Below are 21,812 nucleotides of genomic sequence, written 5' to 3' on the forward strand. Positions count from 1 at the left end.
TGCTGCAGTACCTGGCGCACAGCTGGGGAGGGGGGGGGGGGGGCGAGGTTCGCCGCGAGGACCTGTGCGCCGCCCTCATCGGGCCTCGGCCGTGCCCTGCTGCAGTACCTGGCGCACAGCTGGGGAGGGGGGGGGGCGAGGTTCGCCGCGAGGACCTGTGCGCCGCCCTCATCGGGCCTCGGCCGTGCCCTGCTGCAGTACCTGGCGCACAGCTGGGGAGGGGGGGGGGCGAGGTTCGCCGCGAGGACCTGTGCGCCGCCCTCACCGGGCCTCGGCTGTGTCGTGCCACAGTACCTGGCGCACAGCCGGCGAGACGAGGTCCGCCGCGAGGACCTGTGCGCCACCGTCTCCGAGCCGGCACCCGACCAGCCGCGCCACGCGCCCATGGCACCCTGCAAGGTCCACGGGCTCGACGAACACCGCTGGAGCTACACGGCGCAGGTGAGCGCCTGGAGCGGGCGACCGTGCAGCTGCGCCGCCGCCGAGCGCGGCGTGGCGGCGGCGCTGCACTGCTGAAGTAAGACGGTGCTCTCACTCTGACGACAGGTTCGCTGCTGTCCGGTCAAAGCCGACGCTTGAGATCTACTTCTGTAAGTTTCTTATCCCGTATTTGGATGTTACACTTTCCGCCGCTCTTGGTAGGTTCAGGTGTTTCTGTGAGCGCGTCGGTGGGTATTGACCTCGGACCTCGGACTTCTCCGCAGTTCACGGGGTGCCCTCGTGTTACCATATAGCTGCTCGGGGCACGTTATCATCAGACCAACTTTATCGTGCCTGAACATGACGAGAACTGCGTTTGGCCTATTACATGTGGGCTTTGGTAACATTAATGGTCCTAATTTGCTGCGGAAACTTAAATGGCATGATGTTCACACTTGTGCTGAAGTGATGCGTTAATAAGGCGCACTTGGGCTCGTTGATGGCCGTTTTCAAGGCTGCTCGATGTGCGTCGGTTCACAGCCTGCTAAGAGATCGTTGGCATCTGTGGTGGTCACATCACATATTGTCCATATACACCGGAACAGCTAAAAAATCACTCCGTTGAAAAACGTGTGAGCGACGGTGGTTTCCAATACGCTAAACTATTATAAGACTTTTGATGGCCTGTATTCGAAAGTTGAAACACCTGCGAAGCGCAAGTGGCTGAGCTGGTCATGTTGGTAATGAATGGGCGTTAGCGATTGAAACGTTGTTGAAAAACGATGCTAACATCGCCATTGGATCCGCACAGCCTTCTAAGCGGTTTGAATAATGCGATGCAGTTGTATTGCCACCGGCCGGTTAAGTATCGATGTCAAGTGGGTCCTCGAATCCGACCACAAGCCGGATTTTACATCGCCTGTGCAAGCTTGCTGTACTTATTTGCTCATATCGTACATCAAGTTTTTTCAACACAATTGGGTTTACGTTTCGAGCATAGTGAAATCAGATGCTGTAAGGATCACACGATAGTTCACCACGGCACCATTTCCGGAGGTAGGTTACGTTCTTTGGCGGTGCTCGACGCTCTAGAGGAGGTCAGTAAAGTGGTCACCCTCCGACGTATGAGTGTAGCAGCTCGCTTGACTGTCCTTTGCCCCAGGCCAGTGACATGTCACATAAGAAGCCAAAGGTGTTGAAAGGAAGCGAAAGGAAAGAAAAAGCGAAAATAATGCAAAGGAAAGCGAAAATAATGTATATAATATATGAAGGTATATGGGTATATATATATATATATGTATATATATATATATATATATATATATATATATATATATATATATATATATATATATGTGTGTGTGTGTGTGTGTGTGTGTGTGTGTGTGTGTCCGTGTCCGTGTCCGTGTCCGTGTCCGTGTCCGTGTCCGTGTCGTGTCCGTGTCCGTGTCCGTGGTCCGTGGTCCGTGTGTGTTCGATAAAAATGAACCCCGACTCAGCGTTGACGAGCTTTTTAAACATCACTCAAGTTTCCGGTCGTTTGCCTTAGCATTATCGATTATATTTGAGATGGTTCGTGCGAAATCATTCATATTCATTATATTCGCCAATCTTTGTATTTTTACGTTTCGAGATTTTGTCTCATCGTCGGAGAAGGCTGAATGGTACACAAAATAAGTTTTTAGTTTCAAAGAATGAAAGTTGGCCAACTGAAAAGCATGGCCAATGGAAGTAAAGCATCAGTAGAACGCGCCGCCCATCACCTATCAACTCAAGGCTTGTGCAAGAGTGTGTTTGTCTGCTAAGGGCTGGAGAGGGTTCGTTGATGGGTTTCCCAAATTTCAAGCCATCTTCTGTCGTTGCATGCCTGAAGAATGTCACTGGTGTCTGTCAGTTGTTGTGTCAATGTCCTGACATGTTCGTGTCGCGTGTGGTCCAGAGGTGCCCCGTCGCGCAAGGGCACTGTCAGGCGTCGGGAGTGTCGTGGTCACGCCAATGTAGTGTATGGAACCAAGTTCGCGGCCTTCGATATTGCGTTGGGATCGATGCACTACATTGGTGCATTTTTGGTTTCCTGGGTTCGTCTGGGCTGTTTCCCATAAGGAAGTTAGATATTTTCCTATTGCGATGAAAATCATGGACGCGATGGAAATGACAGGACGTTAACGCAACAACTGACAGGCAACACTTGCATTATGCAGGCGTGCAACGACAGGAAACGCCTTTAAATGTGGGAAAGTATTCTTGTTAACAAACTGTATCCAGCCCATAACAGACCAAAACATTTTTGGACAACACTTGAGTTATTAGGTGGTGAGCGGTGAGTGTTATTGATGTCATTGTGATAATGTGTTTGTGTCTTTGTAGTGCTTCCATTATGAGTGTATTTTATAAGTGTGAAAGTAATGAAAGGATTTTGTCTTACTTCAGTTAGCCATATTTCCTTTGTCTTCTCTGTACCAAAAGTTGTTTTTCAATAGTAATGCACAATTTTGGTCCCTTAAAACTCAAACTTACCTCTTGTGCCATTCAGACTTCTCCGACGATGATACAAGATGTCGAAGCGTAAGAATGCAAAGATGGACGAATATTGAATGGTTTTGCACGAACCACCTCTAATCTAAACTTCAATGCTAAGCCAGAAACCCTGAAACTCGAACGATGCGTAAAAAAGCTTCTCGATGCTGAGTCAACGGTCATTTTAAATCGAACATGCAAAAAAGGAAGGAATCTGCCAGTATATATATATATATATATATATATATATATATATATATATATCGTGTGTGTGTGTGTTATGTAGATATACATGTATCTAATACAATTCCCGTATGTCCGGTCACATTGATTACATAACGGCCAGCGTCGTATGATACGTTCCAATGTCCTTGTCCATCCTTACTGTCGTCGCCAGCCCAACCATCAGTGGGCGCTTGGGTTCTAGATTTATAGGTTTGATAGCCTGAGTTCAGATGGAGATAGGGCCGTGGCAACGATCTTTCATGGTATATCTAATGTTGTATACTAAAATATCCGCAATTTCCATTGTCTACAGTTACATTAAGTTTGGCAAGGCTTTGCCGCACCGTTCGGAAATTGTTCTGTGTAAATCTTGACGGGGTCATATTCCCCCCCCCCCCCCCCACCCCCCACCCCGACCCGAGCGCTTGCTGTGGGAAATGTTTCATATTTGAAGGTATTGAAGCAAACATCATGTATGATAAAACAAGCCCACTTATCACTATTGGTATGTGTTTTAGGTGGAAAAGGCTGCTCTAGACAGCACGATTCTCTGCTTAGTAAACACGCTTCTCAATGCGTCGTGGGTTGATTACATCATCGTATCTTGCACAACATTGGTCGAAAGCCAGTTGACGGCCATCATACATGGAAATTGCGCTCACAAACGCCAGATATGAACGCCTCGATGATGATGATTGGGGTTTTAGGGCGCGTCGACTTCTAGGGCCATTTTGCGCCCATGAACGCCTCGATAATTACATTTATCTTGGCCTTGATCGCCGCATGGCATGTGGAATGGGAGATTGAATGACGTTATTATGGCGTCATGAATGCCAAGGTAATTTTGAAAAACTCTCCCCGATAAATCTGACCATATTTTCGCGGCCGTATATCTCAGAAACTAGAAGGGCGTAGGTCTTGAGAAAGGTTGGGATTGTGGACAGCGCCGAAAGGTCTTCAAGAAGGCTATTTCAGCTCAAACCCCATATAACGTGGAACATTTCCTTTAAAGGTCGAATGTTGTGTTGGACCGCAGGGCTCCATCCTTCGAGTGACTATTTGTATAAAGTTAGGCAGCCATGATGTCTCGGAGCACTAGCGTGTCCGCCTCCGCGTGGACGTCATATTGATAATGCAGTGCAACACACCAGCTGTACCAGTGCACCGGCCCAGGTGTCCTTGCCCAACACACCAGCTGTACCAGTGCACCGGCCCAGGTGTCCTTGCCCAACACACCAGCTGTACCAGTGCACCGGCCCAGGTGCCCTTGCCCAACACACCAGCTGTAACCAGTGCACCGGCCCAGGTGCCCCTTGCCCAACACACCGCTGCTACCAGTGCACCGGCCCAGGTGCCCTTGCCCCAACACACCAGCTGTCCAGTGCACCGGCCCAGGTGTCCCTGCCCAACACACCAGCTGTACAGTGCACCGTGCCCAGGTTGCCCTTGCCCAACACACCAAGCTGTACCAGTGCACCGGCCCAGGTGTCCCTGCCCAACACACCAAGGCTGTACCAGTGCACCGGCCCAGGTGCCCTTGCCCAACACAACCAGCTGTACCAGTGCACCGGCCTCAGGTGTCATTGCCCAACACACAAGCTGTACCAGTGCCACCGGCCCAGGTGTCCTTGCCCAACACACCAGCTGTACCAGTGCACCGGCCCAGGTGCCCTTGCCCAACACAACCAGCTGTATCCAGTGCACCGGCCCAGGTGCCCTTGCCCAGCACACCAGCTGTACCAGTGCACCGGCCCAGGTGCCCTTGCCCCAGCACACCAGCTGTACCAGTGCCACCGGCCCAGGTGCCCTTGCCCAGCACACCAGCTGTACCAGTGCACCGGCCCAGGTGTCCTTGCCCAACACACCAGCTGTACCAGTGGCACCGGCCCAGGTGCCCTTGCCCAACACACCAGCTGTACCAGTGCACCGGCCCAGGTGCCCTTTGCCCAACACACCAGCTGTACCAGTGCACCGGCCCAGGTGCCCTTGCCCAACACACCAGCTGTACCAGTGCACCGGCCCAGGTGTCCTTGCCCAACACACCAGCTGTACCAGTGCACCGGCCCAGGTGCCCTTGCCCCAACACACCAGCTGTACCAGTGCAACCGGCCCAGGTGTCCCTGCCCAAACACACCAGCTGTACCAGTGCACCGTCCCAGGTGCCCTTGCCCAACACACCAGCTGTACCAGTGCACCGGCCCAGGTGCCCTTGCCCAGCACACCAGCTGTACCAGTGCACCGGCCCAGGTGCCCTTTGCCCAACACACCAGCTGTACCAGTGCACCGGCCCAGGTGCCCTTGCCCAACACACCAGCTGTACCAGTGCACCGGCCCAGGTGCCCTTGCCCAACACACCAGCTGTACCAGTGCACCGGCCCAGGTGCCCTTGCCCAGCACACCAGCTGTACCAGTGCACCGGCCCAGGTGCCCTTGCCCAACACACCAGCTGTACCAGTGCACCGGCCCAGGTGTCCCTGCCCAACACACCAGCTGTACCAGTGCACCGGCCCAGGTGTCCCTGCCCAACACACCAGCTGTACTAGTGCACCGGCCCAGGTGTCCCTGCCCAACACACACCAAGCTGTACCAGTGCACCGGCCCAGGTGTCCCTGCCCAACACACCAGCTGTACCAGTGCACCGGCCCAGGTGTCCCTGCCCAACACACCAGCTGTACCAGCGTACCGGCCCAGGTGTCCCTGCCCAACACACCAGCTGTACCAGTGCTACCGGCCCAGGTGACCCTTGCCCAGCCACACCAGCTGTACCAAGTGCACCGGCCCAGGTGTCCCTGCCAGCACCCAGGACCAGCTGTACCAAGCGTACCGGCCCAGGTGTCCCTGCCCAACACACCAGCGTTACCAGCGTACCGGCCCAGGTGTCCCTGCCACAACACACCAGCTGTACCAGTGCACCGGCACAGGTGTCCCTGCCCAACACACCAGCTGTACCAGTGCACCGGCCCAGGTGTCCCTGCCCAACACACAGCTGTACCAGCGTACCGGCCCAGGTGTCCCCTGCCCAACACACCAGCTGTACCAGTATACGACCCAGATGTCGGCTTGTACCCCGGCGGCAACTCTGGGTCGTAGACGGTCCGTGAGTGTGTAGCTGGGAATCATGGTAAACAAGCTTGCGTTCGGCGAAGCACGTGTTGCCCAACATCTGCTGGCGTCCGGCTTGGGCACTGCTCTGACGGACGCTGCCTGACCTTTAATGCCCAGATGGCGGCCCTCATTGCAGTTTTGCCAACGCACCCGCGGTGGTGCAGTGTAGGGTAAATGCTAATGCCATCAGCCATCGTCTTATTCGGTGTGGCTAGTGCCCAGGCTGCCACCATCATTACGGTTCAGTGTCCGTTATGTACCTGGTGTGATCTAAAAGGTACAAGATTGGTATTGCTGTGCAAGCGCTCGTGTAACGCGTCTCTCCCAACTTTGCAAACAAAGGGTCGCCAGCTTACTGTGTTAGGCAAAATGTGCGGAATTGCTGACGTTGAGAGACGGCCTGACAAGGCAACTCATGGTATGCCCATAACCTACCTGCGTGTTTTGTCACGGTTTCCCATTAAAACAACCGCACGCCGCGCTGTTACTGTCCATCGGGTTTATTGCTTCGGTTCGCATGAGTCTGGATATCCAAATCAATAGACATGTTGAACGCAAGCTCGCTTAAGTTGGGGACCGCTGGCTATCGTATTGTCGATCTAACTAAAATGGTAGCGTTTCGATGCGAACAAATGGCCGGAGCGCGCACTGCAGCCGGAGTAAAACGGCGGTTGTAAAATCAAAGCAACCTAACCTTCATTCTTAACAGTCGTAGTAAAATATAGTCGCTTCATTCTGCAATGACATCAGATCAACGTTAGTCTAATGCAGTCGCTTCATTTTCATCAAATCAACGTTAGTCAAATGCACTGGCTTCATTCTACAGTGGCATCAGATCAGCGTTAGTCAAGAGTAGTCGCTTAACTCTACATCAAACCACCTTCCATCGTGCATCGCGATGTTATCCGTTCAAACAGAGCACACTTGAGCCAGCAGTTGTGTACATGGCTCAAAATAGACGCCGTTCGCTGAAAAAATATAGTGGCGACATCGTTTGCGACGTGCTGCCTCTAGCATCATTGTCAACTTTGGGGTAGGAAATCGTACAATCGAGGCTTCACTCCCGTATGCGTGAATGCTATTCGGATTAGGAGTCAGCTTCATAGACTAGACTCGGCGGGCAAGAGGACCTTAGCTGTACGGCCGGAATTGGTTCACAGAACTTGTCTGAGAAGGCTGTCTGGAATGATGGCAGTCAAACGCGCAAGGCGACTGTTCTGTGATGAAGTCTTACGTAACAAGATGGGGGTGGTAGAGTGACTGGAAGTGGTCATCCTCCTCGAACTCTGTCAAAGCGAGCAAAACTTAGAGGGTTGTGAAGGCTCACTAGTAATCCGTGCGCACGGCGCAACCATCGACGGCATGCCCTACACGGCACCATTTGCGGCCTTGCGGCGCTTAGACCGCGGTCCGAGGAGAAGCCGACGTGACGGCCGTGCCGTCCGACTCTGGCTCCGGCCTCCTTGACCAGGTTCGTCACCAGCAGCATGAAGCCGAAGCCGACTAGGATGGCCGACAGCTTCACGAGTCCGTTGCCGGGCTTGGCGCGCTCGCCGCTGATGATCTCGAAGAGGACGACGTACAGAATGGTGCCGGCGGCCAGCGCCTGCAGCACGTCCGTCATGAGCGTCTGCGAGGCGACATCGCCGTCGGAGGACGAGGCTAGCATACCGATCAGGATGCCAGCCGGCGAGGCGAGCACGAACACCAGCAGGGTGATGATGGCCGTGCGCAGTGGCTGCGGCGATGTGGCCAGCTGCTCGCCCAGGCAGAAGGCGATGATGGACTTGTGGGTGGCGATGGCGGCGGTGAGCAGCCAGGCGCTGGTCTCCGTGGCCTCGAGCCCCGATCGCCATAACCTTCGAACACGGAGTGCACCCGACAAGCGCACGGCCACGATCAGCACGCGGAAGCTGCCGAGGTTGGCCGGCGGTGCCATGTGTGAGTGCGAGTGGCCGTGTCCGCTGCTGCCCGCCGCCGGCCGAGTCGAACACGGCGCCGTAGTCGGGCCGCGACGCAGCAGCCGGTGGCCCGGCGCCGCCATCCGCCGCCGCCAGACGCCGTCTTCAGAATGGGCGCCTCCGCGTTGCTGCTGCCGCCTCCGCCGCCGCCGCCGCCGCTGCTGCGGCGGACCGCCGATCGTCACTAGTTCCTCGATAGCGTAGATGGTGAACATACCGACGCAGAGCAGCACCTCGGCCAGCGGGAAGTCGGCGCCGGGCCCCACTTCTGACAGACTCTGGCGGAACTCGGGCAGCATGTGTGCGAACACAGTGGCCAGCAGGATGCCGCCACCGAAGCACTGTAGACAGGAGAGCGCCATATTGACACGGCCGTGCTGCGTGCCGGCGCGCCGCAGCAGCAGCGGGGTCAGCTTGAACGGCAGCAGGCCCAGCACCAACGAGGTCAGCAGCAGCACGGCGAAGCCGCCCAGCTTGGCGCCGACCACGCTCATGACGGTAGTGTTTGCCGCGCACCGGTTCGCAGTCAAGCGCGGTCACTGCGCCGCCTAGGCGCCGCTTGCAGGCCCCGCGGCCGGCCGGTGCAGGTCACAGCCCCAGTCGACACGCACGGCGGTCGACACCGGAGCGGGGCGGGGCGGGGGCGGCGCGCGTGCGCGTTCTCCGGACTCCGCGATCGCTGGCGGTTGCTGTACCGTGCGCACCGAGACGAGCAGACGTGCGTGTGCAACTGCGGCCGTCGTCGCGGGCGGCCCCTTCGCCGTCCGGACGGTCGGGCGAGAGCAGAGGCGCGCTCAGGGACCGGACGGGGGAGGCCGGAGGTGGCCGTGTCCGGAGGCAATGCGCGGCGCCGCGAACCAGCCTGGCAGTGCGCTCGGAGTCGGATGCTGGGTGGCAGACAGGTGGCTGCAGGCTAGTTTTGGACATTGACGAGATCGCGTCAGTAGCGCTCTGCACTGCCGCGCTCGCCCCAGAGCCGGTGCACGCCGACACCGCCTCTGGGCGTGTCTGAGTATCGGGTGAACCTCGGCCAACGACCTTGGGCTTTGGAGCGATAAAAAGCCGGCTGCCGGGCTGGAGCTCAGAGGGAACTGGTGGGAGGGAGCGCGCGGCTGTGCTGCCCACTGCGCTTCGCTACACGGGCTTGAGAATTTCGTCACTCACTGAGAGTGTTTGCATGACCGCGCTGACTCCAAAGTAGTGCAGAGCTATCCTGCAGTGATGCCTAGATAAAACATGGCTGCAGCGGCTGCTGCTGAGACTTCTGCCCCTGCGGTTTGCTCTGCGATGGTGGGCTTTTGCAAAGTCGACGTATGGAGTCTTGCTTGAAAACGAGAATGTGGGACGGTTACGTAACCTCGGGTCCTGCTGGGGCATGGACGTCCTTTGGGCCGCATTTGATCTGTCGTCAGCACCTTTGTCAGCACCAGTCATGACGCAGTATCCTCCCTACGTCACGTCATGTGAACACAGTCACGTGGCCTGTCAGGTCACGCTCCTGCTGGCGCCGCTACCAGGATTTTTGTCAGTCCGTCAGCATGGAGATTGGGTGTAGAATTACATAGCGCTACCAGATTAGATAAAGCGCTCTTACAAGAAAGCGCGAGTTTTTCTGGTAGGTCATGCGTTTGCGAGTTCGTTAGGTGGGGTCAGGGCACTTGTCTCTATTTGGGGGATGCGACTTAAGATAGATAAAAAAGGAAACTGGGCTCTCAAGACCAGCCATGACAAAGTGATTGACGGTGATTTGTTTGGTGTGTAACTGTGTTCCCCAGAAAATGAACAGCGTTAGAGTAACCGTAAAAGTAACGCGTCTGCGTTAACCACTGCGCGTCTGGGAAACCAGAGGTGCGGGGTTCGATTCCCTGCGTTGCCCGCCCTTCCCGCCAGGGTGAGAGGCAGGCGACGCCATATATAGCCTCAGCAGCTGAGTGTGTCGTAAAGCCCCAATGACAATGACAATGACAGTAACCGTAAAAGATCGTTCGAAAAATAGGACGAAAAAGAGAACAGGAACGAAGCGCCCCGTGTCTCGAACATGGGCTTTCCTATTACAAGTGTCAAGTCAATACAAGTTCAATTAGAGAATTGGCTCCATGTCAGAACAATTAGCAGTGAAGGATCGTTAGTCCTTTCCTACAAAAAAATCGCGAACGTGTCAAATGGGAAGGGAAGAAATTTGAATGAGACGGGACTGGGAAGAAACACTCAGCTCACGCATGGGATAGATGGGAGTGATACTGGAGCGTAAGCCACATCTCGATACGCCATTTTAAAAGGGCAGTGTGGCGTGGTTGGCGACAAGCCAGAGTAAGTGTGAGGTTTGGAGTAATTAAAGGTTAAAGAAAAAGGGAAGGTTAAGTTAAAAAAAAAACTTCCGTCAGCCCTCATACCGGGCACTCCGTCAGCATGCATTACGTGGCGCGTTCCAGCTAACAGTGGTGCAGACGGCAGATCGAACGGGCCCTGATGCGGTGCCTACCCGTTAAAGCTGCCAATTATTTTGATTTGGAATGGCCTGCATCCGCCCCGCACCCAAATTTAAAAGCCCCCACCCGCCCCGCAAGATAAGTGTCCCCCCCCGCCCGAAGTCCGCATGGGCCCGCCAACTTTATCTTTCATTCTAGGTACTCATACCCAACCCTGAAATTGGTTAGTGGCCAAAAGAACAAGGTGTAAGAAACCTGATATCACATCCATCCCTTCTGTATTATGTTTGGTCCATAACTAACATAAAAAGGCATTGCAATCGGTTCCAAGGTGCTCACACTAAGCCTCATAATATGAGGGTTACCACAATAATCTCCAAGTCTGCAAACAGTTATTTCTGCACGTGTTTTTTATAAACTAACCTTAAGTGAAACTGTTGAATTTTATTCATTTCAAGATCTGGGACTATGACCCATTTTGAAGAGGCTGCTGAACAACCAACAGATGCAATTCCCTTGGCTCTTGGTTCTGGTGAACGTCTCTTTAACTCAAACGAGGGCCACACTTCCAACTCTTTTTCAACAAGAAATAAGCTCCCTGTATGATCCTAGGTGACTTAAACGCTCATCACCAAGCCTGGAGATGCACTAGCACGAGTCCCCGAGAACACCTCATCGGCTGGCTTTTAACTGCACACGGTCTTGTCTTTCTCAGTGATCAAACACTAACACACGCACGCCAACATCACCTTTCCTGCTCTCGATCTTTGACTTTCGTCTGCCCTCATCGTTCCCCCACCATACTTAAATACGCTTGGATTATCTAGTCCTCATTTCAACCCCCGCTGGAGCGTCAACAAAGCGGAGCTTTCCAAGCCTGAAGGGAATGCCCCACAGTTGGCGCATATTTCAAGAACAAAATCTGGTGAAACGTCGTGACCAGTTACGTCTAACGTGGCACTGGGTAGCGCGACTACAGCGCCGTCTACACATAACAAGGATATCAATCTTGCTTATTTATTGTCGCATATATACATTTTCTCTCGCAGAAGCGGCATTGGTTGAAAATGGGAGAACAAGAAATGCATTGGTTGAAATTTGAACCAATGGAGTACTGTGGACCATGTGATGCCCCCATTCCCAAAGGCAAAGTGGGCCTCGAAGAGAGTCGCGGTGGTAAACGCCACAGGGAGAAACCAAAGACGTAGTGAAACGTTTTGTTGCATTCGCGAGAAAAAAGCTTCATGTTCGCATACCTTTATGTAAACAGAATGTTTTAAGCTTTCGTAGCATTTGTCACACAATATTTTGACGAATTAGCGTGTTGCAAACATTACAGAACACTCACGTGGAAAAAGCATGGCAAATGAAATGCATTACTTTTCATAGTGGTGGGCACGAAGTGCAATTATATTTTCCCCGCAGGAGCGGCTACTTTAAAATGCAGGTTCGAATGTTCTAGAAGGATTTCGACAAAACCGGTTATTTTATTAAAGCGTGTGCGTTTGATCGTACAATAAGTGAAAAGTACAAACAAGTTGGCACACTCTTGAAGTTGATGCTTATTATTTTGAACGTCTCGATCAGCCTTACCACGATAAATGATTGTTATATATCATATTCATAACGACTGACGGTTGGATGACAGAGATTGTTCCAAATTTGTGTGGAGTTTCAACGGGAATGGCTGTTTTAAAGATCACTCAACGCACTTCAAAGCCCTGGCCTTTTTAAGATTTGAAAGCATCTGGTTTCTGAGCTAGACGCTCTTAAAACTGTGCGGACTGTTTCAATGCCACCCGGCATGCATTATCCCATAGGAATGTCACGCGAATGCTTCCCGCCCATTGGCCATGTGGTACTCAAGGCCAAAGCCCGCACAGAGACTCCTCTGTGCGGCACGTGCCTGGCGTACGTACGAGGGTCCCCATTAGGAAGCCTCTTGGCTTACTCGTTCCGGGCGCATGCAACTGTCCCGGACAAACGGGGTCGCGAGGATAAGGGTTGAGGCGAGAGGAAGGATGAGAGGGGCGGAGTGATCGAACACGGCTCACACTTTGTATCGAATGATACAGGAAGTGAAATATTGGTACGAACTTTTACAGAAATTGATAGGGAATCGAACGACCAAAGAATAGCACCTTAATCGATGATGTGAATATAAGGTAACAGTGTAAAATCACGGGCAAATATGTGAGACATCACGAGAAAGGGACCGAATAGGACACACGGCGATATTTGGTCCAGTAACGCCTTCCGCATCCCGCCACGTGCTAGAGATCACCTTCCTGGAGATTGAAGTGCTACATGTGGAGTCGGCCCGTCTGTTACAGTGGCAATTCTGACACGGTCAGTCCTGGCGCGAACAGACGTCATAAGGATGTTCCCACTACGTGATGAAACGTTTGATGCATCGAGTGTTGCATGAACTAAATAGGACAATTATATTGTCTTGGAATACGGTCTTGACACTTGAGAGCACAACACGATCGTGTCTTATAAGTCTTCTTCCCCAGGTGTCGATGCTTGCTCCAATACATTCAGATGGGAAACATTACCCTTAACCACTATCAGCCATTTCGGCATATTTGTTTGACACTGAATTGGCACGTTTTCGTTTGGAAGTCCTTCACCAAAGTGTAGCTTTGCTGTGTATTCCAATGACACTGAAGTTTTGAACGAGATGCCACAGTCGCCGGTCTGCCCACAAAGTTGCCGGACACCGCGGCTTTTCCTGACCTCGCCCGGCCCTCCCTCGGTCCACAGCGCGGCCAGGCACCATGGTCTTCGTTAACCCCGCCCGGCCCTCCTTCGGTCCACAGAGCGGCCAGACGCCACGGTCTTCGTTAACCCTACCCGGCCCTCCTTCGGTCCACAGAGCGGCCAGGCACCACGGTCTTCGCTAACCCTGCCCGGCCCTCTCGGTCCACAGAGCGGCCAGGCACCACGGTCTTCGCTAACCCCGCCGGCCCTCCTCCGGTCCACAGAGCGGCCAGGCACCACGGTCTTCGCTAACCCTGCCCGGCCCTCTCTCGGTCCACAGAGCGGCCAGGCACCACGGTCTTCGTTAACCCCGCCGGCCCTCTCTCGGTCCACAGAGCGGCCAGGCACTACGGTCTTCGCTAACCCTGCCCGGCCCTCTCTCGGTCCACAGAGCGGCCAGGCACTACGGTCTTCGTTAACCCCGCCGGCCCTCCTTCGGTCCACAGAGCGGCCAGACGCCCACGGTCTTCGCTAACCCCGCCCGGCTCTCCCTCTGTGGACAGAGCGGCCAAACACCGCGGCGTTCGCTAACCCCGTCCAACCCGCCGTCTGTCGACAGAGCGGCCAGCTGCAACACCTCTCGTCCAACCTCTGTCGGACGGGGACGGCATAGAGGCGATGCACCTGCTGGCGGTGGTCCCCTGCTCGGGCGCGCCTTCGCAGCAGTTCGACTTCGTTCACCCCCGGAGCTGTGATGACGGGACTGAGGCGGCGCCGGCGACGCTGGCGGCGCGGCTGGTGAAGACGGGTGCCGGGGTTTTGAAGGTTGGCTTCGGCAACTCGGCGGCCGCCTGGCCTGGTGAAGTCGGTGCCGGGGTTTGAAGGCTGGCTGCCATACTGCGGCCGGTCGGTGCCGGGGGTAAGGCGGGCGCCACCTGGGCCTGGTGAAGTCGGTGCCGGGGTTTGAAGGCTGGCTGCCATACTCGGCGGCCACCTGGGCCTGGTGAAGTCGGTGCCGGGTTTGAAGGCTGGCTGCCATAGCTCGGCGGCCACCTGGGCCTGGTGAATCGGTGCCGGGGTTTGAAGGCTGGCTGCATACTCGGCGGCCACCTGGGCCTGGTGAAGTCGGTGCCGGGGTTTGAAGGCTGGCTGCCATACTCGGCGGCCACCTGGGCCTGGTGAAGTCGGTGCCGGGGTTTGAAGGCTGGCTGCCATACTCGGCGGCCACCTGGGCCTGGTGAATCGGCCGGGGTTTAAGGCTGGCTGCCATACCGGCGGCCACCTGGGCCTGGTGAAGTCGGTGCCGGGGTTGAAGGCTGGCTGCCATACTCGGCGGCCACCTGGGCCTGGTGAAGTTGGTGATGGTGTCGCGAGCTCCGTCCTACATGCATTGATCGTGACGGTCCGTGCTCTCCTTGAGTTCGGGATCCTTGTAATGAAGTGACTTCAGTTGTCTGTGATCATGCGGTGGTTCAGCCGACCTTTGGTGTGGCCTTATTGTGTTCGGTTCGTGGCTTGTAATGCAGCCATGGGCACATGTTCATAGCAGTGCCTTTGTTATTTTTGGCATGTGAACTGGTAGCACTTTTGCTGGTATGCATCGTCTGAGTTTGTTCCCGATAATGCTCTCTAGATCTGCGCTGAAGACCGAGTCCGTGTAGGTTCCAGGACAGAATGGCGCATAAACGCTTATGAAGTAGCAAAAGCGTCAATACTAAAACAGGCGGCATTGTAAAGTGTTTTACTCTGAAACGTCGTTGAACGTAAATGCTGCGTTGCGAACGGGTCGCGAGGCAACGGATAAAGGTACGGACCATTCCACAGCATATCAGCTGTGTCCTATCGCAGGCTGGGTTTCCATTCCATGTTCTCCCATTTTCTGGGTTTGGTGATATTTTCTGATTGCAGCATAAAATTATGGCTTTGTTGTGCTACCAGGCCTTGTGATCGGACACTGGTGTAACTGGTGTCGCACTACCACTTTTGTCCATGTGTTGGTTGTTGGCCATGCTCGTATATATTCGTGATGTGACTTGTTAAAATATCCGCCCAAGTTCAATATCCCTCAGCGTTTTCATCACACGCAAACTGCCTGTAAATTTATCGCAACCACTCCTCGGTGGCTATAGTTATATTATCGTGCGTTTGCATTCATAATGTCAACTTTTGTGCTACACAAATGTTTTGCCTTTGTTCATTTATTTGCATACCTAGTTCTCGTTTGCTGCAGCTGCCGTACGATCTCTTGAAATTGGGCTGATCGTTTTGGGTATGGAGTGGAGCCTGGGACCAAAGCGCCGATTCATGTTGTGCAATGATGTTGTATGCGATGAGGCCCATCCCATGACTAGCGTTGTGTAGGATTATCATATCGGTGATGGCAACCCCAACTCTGCCCCTCCTGTCTTCATCGAGAGACTCTTCAACCAGGGCCGCGTTGATCTCTGAAGGTAGAACGTAGGAGCTCAAATCTGATCGCCAGTGGAGGTCTGTTATGAGACTAAATTTTGGTCTTCGTGGTCGGCTCCAAGCCAATCAATGTGATTTCATCATGAGAGGGGTCAGGTGAAGATCGCCTGATCTGCCCTGGCGTCGGCTTGTTTGTTACTTCCCCGGGGAATCTCTGGCCACTGGGTCACCGCTGTTCGTCGGGGTTCCGCCGGTCGTGTGATCGCGCGCGCTACACCATTCCACAAGCCAACCCAGAACGACCGCCAACGAGGGTCATTGTTTTTTCGTATCTGTTAATGAGACATTGTTACATGTGCACTGAATAAAGGCAGTACTACCTTAGCTATGCTCGTGTGCCCGTGGGAAGATGATCAGTAATGTTGCCGAAGGCACAGGGCCAATGCAAGCAATTCGCGGTATGTGCATGCAGATTCCCACCTTGAAGATTCACCTTGAGAGTTCGAGCATTTGTGACGGACGCTAGTTTATACTCTAATAAATATTCTGATGCCTGAAAATGCGAAATCGGTCGGTAACTTCGCGCGATGTGGAGTTACACGTCATTTGCCTTGCAGTTGATGTCAAAGAGCGGCCGAGTTTGTGTGCTGAACGTAATTCTGATCCCCAAAACTGCGAAATCAGCCGATACTTTTGGATGATATGGAGCTCCCTGGTTGTTTGACATTAAATGTTGCCTTTGAAGGTCACGGGATAATGAAAAAAAGAAGTCCAGAGGTTCGGTGTTGCTGTGCCTTAATGAGTAGCGTAGCGCTTTGCATCGTGATCAGAACTAACACCCGGAACAATCCGATACATAACTGCAACTTCGTGGACGTCGACACACCGTCACGGGGAAAGAGCATGCTGTATATGGGGAGACGGCAGAGAAGGGAGAGATGTTCGACGCGTTTACCCCGTCTTTTATCGGCCTTTTGACCAACGCATCGTCGTCCCGGTGTCCCTTGGGCCTCTCTTCACCGTCAGTCCTCCTTTTTCGCATATTTTCTGTAGTATGCAGCCATATCATGTGCCCAAAATCTTCGGTCTGGTAGCAGTATTGTATGCTTTTCAAAACTGCGCATACTCGACAAAATACTGCAGAATGGCATCAGATCGCCCACAGGCCAGGCCAGCTGTCAGCACTTGATCAATAAAACTGAGTCTTAGGCGAGGCAGGTTAATTGCGGGGACCTGTCTGTCAGACCCATGAGCGCATTGCGTTCGGTTAGGTATCAGCTGGCTTCTCGTCGAGAGCGTTTTGACGTGTGAGTTTGCAATTGAATGGGGTTTGCTGGAATTTTTGGGTGAGATGTAACGTGCGAGGTGAATATTTGTCAGTAGTTTCCTGCTCGGTGGAAAGATGCATCTCCCTAAATAAACGAAGTGCATGGCATCGAGCTTGTTTCTTCTACCCTTATTATATTGAAGGAACATCAAAACTCTTGGATCTGGGCAGCTATCCTTGGGAACATGAAGGAGTGGCCAATGGCCATATAAAATGACAAGTATAGCTTGCTTGGCTAGTTGAGCATGAGCAGCACAAGGCGCTTCAAGCTTCAATGCCTCCATCCCTACAGTGCTATGACACTGAGCTATATTTGTTGCATGACATTAATTAAAGGTACCCACTCTCAAAATTATTTAGACTGCAAAGACGGTTATTCTGAACATGTATGGTACAGCAGAGACATCAAGATGTTGGAATGGGCATAGCAGAGATGTCACAGCAAGGGTATACACACACTTTATTTGCTTGCATTTGATGCACAGTTCTGCCAATTTTAGTGCATAGAAAGCCAATTTTTCAAGCAATTATTAATGCTGAGAAATGAGATTTTACAGAAATGTAATGCCAAATTCTTGTGCTGAGGTAAACCAAAAAAAAAAATCAGTGGGATGCATCCTGGCTTGAGTTTTGCACAGTTGAACTCAAGGTTCAGGGCTTTAAGACTGTAGGCATCTTGGCACAGCATATTATTTTTGTAGGATGGGCTCAAAGGTGCCTGGGCAGTCATGAGGTCTGAAACCACAATGATCCTTATTTCATTGCACTATGATTGAAGTAATGGTGTTTGAGGATCAGCTTTCATTTAGTGGGTGTGCATGAAGGTGATACCTATTTGGCAGCTGTGCATATTTATTTGGTAACTGAAGGTGAGCTCAATACACTATGCTGATTGATATGGATGGTTTGAGATAGTACTGAACATTCACAGGCAGCCATAGCTTGCTTCTGTTAAAACATTAGGTGCTTCATAATCATTATGGGCAAATGTTGCATGGCCCTAGTACATCCTAATCAAATGGATGTGATGTGTTTTTGGAGCCCTCAAGCATGACGCAGTTACATTAACATGAGCAGAACAGCCTCAAGCCCACACACATTGTGGTGTTTTCGAACAGCTCATGTATGTGCATCAGTATTGCTAGCATTTTAATTAGGTGTGTTTTGTGCTTCTTAAAGCAATATTGCTATCATATAGTATTACTTCTCCTGTTACATACCTGTTACCAATACTGGCCACAATAATAACTGCATGACTGTTAGTTTAAGCATGTTTATTTGAACTTTATTCTGCTTTCTTGAGCATTTCCATGTACTGTGCTCTCTATACTATGAAAACCCTTGTGCATGCTGAACCTTGTGCTGCAGCATTGATGGGGTGTTGTCAAAATGATGTCATATTGGAAGAGCTTGGCTGCTCTCCTTGGCCATTGGAATGTGCTGTTGAGTCAGCTAATTTTTTGGTCCTTTCCAGCATTGAATCATGTCAAGTAAGAAAGAAGAAGCCTTGGCACACATAAAGGAAGCTGAAAAATAGTAAGCAGTCTAGCTATAATGTAAAGCACATCCAGGGTTACTAGATGTGTTTCTTGATAACTGTAATATGAGGGTGTGTTTGCTTGAATGTCTATTAGTCACACATCATGGCTATAACTTGCATCACACAATAACATTTGATGAGTGTATGTATATAGCAGTTGCTTATTCAAAGTATTTTCAATAAACCTTTATTTGGTCTACCATTAGCATTGTGGTGTATTTATTCATGTCACAGCTTAGGAAACTTTTTACTGTGCATATTATTTATTTCATCTTAATGTGTAGGTGGTGCTTGTTTGTAATGCATATGCTTTGTTGTTCAGCCTGAAAACATCATTTTTAAATGGAAGCCAGATCTAGACTCAGCTGCAGATGAATACAACAAAGCAGGTGAGTATATATTATATGTTCCACACAAAACATCTGTGAACTTACCTACCTGCTTACACTAGTTGTTGACTAAGAAACATGTGCATGACCATATGTTGTCTGATTTGCAACCTTTCTTAATAATTTGATTTGCATATTTAGATAGGGTCTTCCATTGCAGACAATCTGTCAAAACCAGATAACAAAAACAAAACAGGACTCGCTCTAGTATGTTATTGGGCCTGCTGCTATTGTTTCCAACCTGATATTTATTGTGAGTTTGTGAACTCCTCAGCCATCATTGGCTGGCTCCACCATGCTGTTCCACATATATGTGACTAATTTGTTAGGCAGTTTTATTTATGCCTCAACTCCAGTCATGAATATGAATAGCTGTGTGCAATGCAGTCATCTGACACAGAATTGAATAGAGAAGCATGACAACCATAAACCAAGTATCTGTTGTGCATATCCTTTGCATTGCTGCCATGTGCAGATCACACTAAGCTGTCCTGCCATTGTGACAGCTCACAGCTCAATCTGTTGATTTTGGATTGCTTCTTTTGTGATGAAGGCTTTGTTGCATCATCTGTTCATGTGTGTGTTGAATTAGAGTCTGCTGCCATCACTGAAAGTTGCAACCATTCAAAATGGTATGGAAATTGACAAACATCTTGAGTTTCAACCACCTCTTGACAATCTTTTTCCAGTGTCAATAGACACCTGCAGGTGCCACATGACCTATGTGGTCAACAAGCCTTTATCATTATCACCATCATCATCATCATCATCAATAGGTGCCTGCTTGGCCATGCATCATGTGAAGTGCATGCTTTAAAAAGACCCATTACTTTGGAGCTCTGTGCGAGAGCTATATCGCCGATCAATGTGTCACATTGTTACTCATAGGGTTTACCCAATCATGCACAAAAACCCATAATGATGTGCGCGAATGGTGAACGGAATGTGAAAGCATAGCCATGCATCTGATTTTGTTCAAGAGCCTGGATGTGCGTTTACTGATAAGTTGATCAGTTACCGCCAGGTCGTATTCCTGGGAAAGGCTCCTTGGAAAGGCTCTGGCCCTGTCAAATTCGCGATGTTTAGTCGTGCTGATCACTGGCTTGAAGTGCGGCATTCCACCCAGTGAAGGTGGCCTCGTACTGCGAACAACTCTCGATGCCCGCTGGCTTATCTATATTGCGTCAGACTGTTTTCATTGATCGCCACCCGACGTACATATGTAAGCGCGACGTACGTTAATAGCTCCAAGCACCAGCTAATGACGCCGCTCCTGACTTGTTTCTTGAGTACATGCGCTTAGATCTGCTGCTGTGCAGCTGTCGGCTCCGCCCGGCTGATGACTGGACCGTTGGGTGCTGTGCCTAGTGCAGCGCCCCTTTGCACCAGACGGTGTGCTACTTAAGAACGGCACGTTCATCGTGGACAATTACAAAACATGTAGCCATCACTATGAATCTGCAGCCGGGTATGTGCTCCGACTGGATGCCCGAGAGTGGGGCGTCCCGAGCTGACGCACCGTCAGCTGGCCGGTTGGCGCCTGGGCGGCGGCGTCACGTGGGTCTGACCTGTTGCCCGCGCAGCCACTGCTACAAGACGGTGCGCGCCCACGCCGAGTGCCGCGACTGCCTCGCAAAGGCCGCCAACTGCCACGAGCAGAACGGGTCGCTGTTCGCTGCGGCCAAGTGCTACGAGCAGGGCGTGCTGATGAGCAAGGAGCTGGCCGACCTGCCCACCGTCATCACGCTATGCGAGCGCGCCGCCAAACTCTTCCAGGTGGGAAACGCGAACCACGCGCTGGGGTGCACACGATCCATTGGGCGGTGCTGGGTTCGGGTGCGGTGTTCCGGTGGGCGGTGCTGGGTTCGGGTGCGGTGTTCCGGTGGGCGGTGCTGGGTTCTGGTGCGGTGATCCGGTTGGCGGTGCAGGTTTTGGGTGCGGTGTTCCGATGGGCGGTGCTGGGTTCGGGTGGGCGGTGGTTGTTCGGGTGCGGTGATTCGGTGGGCGTGCTGTGGTTCGGGTATGGTGTTCCGGTGGGCGATGCTGGGTTCTGGTGCGGTGTTCCGGTGGGCGGTGCTGGGTTCGGGTGGCGGTGTTCCGGTGGGCGGTGCTGGGTTCGGGTGCGTGTTCCGGTGGGCAGATGCTGGTCTGGTTTGGCGGTGTTCGTTGGCGGTGCGGAGTTCGGGTGCGGTGAGATGCGAGCCTGCGGTCTGCGCCGGCCGTCCTGAGCACACATATTCAGACGGTCGGGAGTATGCTATGCGCGCAGAAGACGCCGTCTCCGTGCTGGGCTGGGTGACATCGATGCGGATTTGCTGATTGTGTCCGCGCGGCCTCCTCACGTTACCCGTCCGGACGTGTCTGAGCCGCGCGGCCTCCTCACGTTACCCGTTCGGACGTGTCTGAGAGCCGCGCGGCCTCCTCACGTTACCCGTGCGGACGTGTCTGAGCCGCGCGCCTCCTCACGTTACCCGTCCGGACGTGTCTGAGCCGCGCAGCCTCCTCACGTTACCCGTGCGGACGTGTCTGAGCCGCGCAGCCTCCTCACGTTACCCGTGCGGACGTGTCTGAGCCGCGCAGGCCTCCTCACGTTACCCGTCGGACGTGTCTGAGCCGCGCGCCTCCTCACGTGACCCGTTCGGACTGTCTGAGCTGCGCGGCCTCCTCACGTGACCCGTTCGGACTTGTCAGCTGCGCGGCCGCCCGCGCGCGCTGACGGGAGCGCCGTTCCAGCAACACGGCAGTCCAGTCGGCGGCGCAATGTCTGGAGAAGTCGGCCAAGATTCT

General features: G+C 52.7%; 1 protein-coding gene and 1 long non-coding RNA gene across 2 annotated transcripts in view; both read left to right on the top strand.

The window, feature by feature from the left end:
• Positions 1 to 14,033, top strand: part of LOC119098982 (polypeptide N-acetylgalactosaminyltransferase 5) — a 30,780-nt gene extending 16,747 nt beyond the window's left edge. The window contains exons 10-11 of the mRNA XM_037222031.1: positions 292 to 441; positions 13,980 to 14,033. Coding sequence (XP_037077926.1) covers positions 292 to 441; positions 13,980 to 14,033 — 204 coding nt within the window. The remainder of the gene's footprint in view (positions 1 to 291; positions 442 to 13,979) is intronic.
• A 2,999-nt stretch (positions 14,034 to 17,032) lies between these two features.
• On the top strand, positions 17,033 to 18,968 carry LOC119098724 (uncharacterized). Its single transcript, XR_005094283.1, has 3 exons — positions 17,033 to 17,076; positions 18,571 to 18,632; positions 18,959 to 18,968. It is a non-coding gene; the product is annotated as an uncharacterized LOC119098724 (long non-coding RNA).
• The last annotated feature ends 2,844 nt before the right edge of the window (positions 18,969 to 21,812 follow it).

The sequence above is a fragment of the Pollicipes pollicipes genome, unplaced genomic scaffold, assembly GCF_011947565.3.
Source record: "Pollicipes pollicipes isolate AB1234 unplaced genomic scaffold, Ppol_2.1 Scaffold_4740;HRSCAF=5597_pilon_pilon_pilon, whole genome shotgun sequence".
NCBI classification, from domain to species: Eukaryota; Metazoa; Arthropoda; class Thecostraca; order Pollicipedomorpha; family Pollicipedidae; genus Pollicipes; species Pollicipes pollicipes.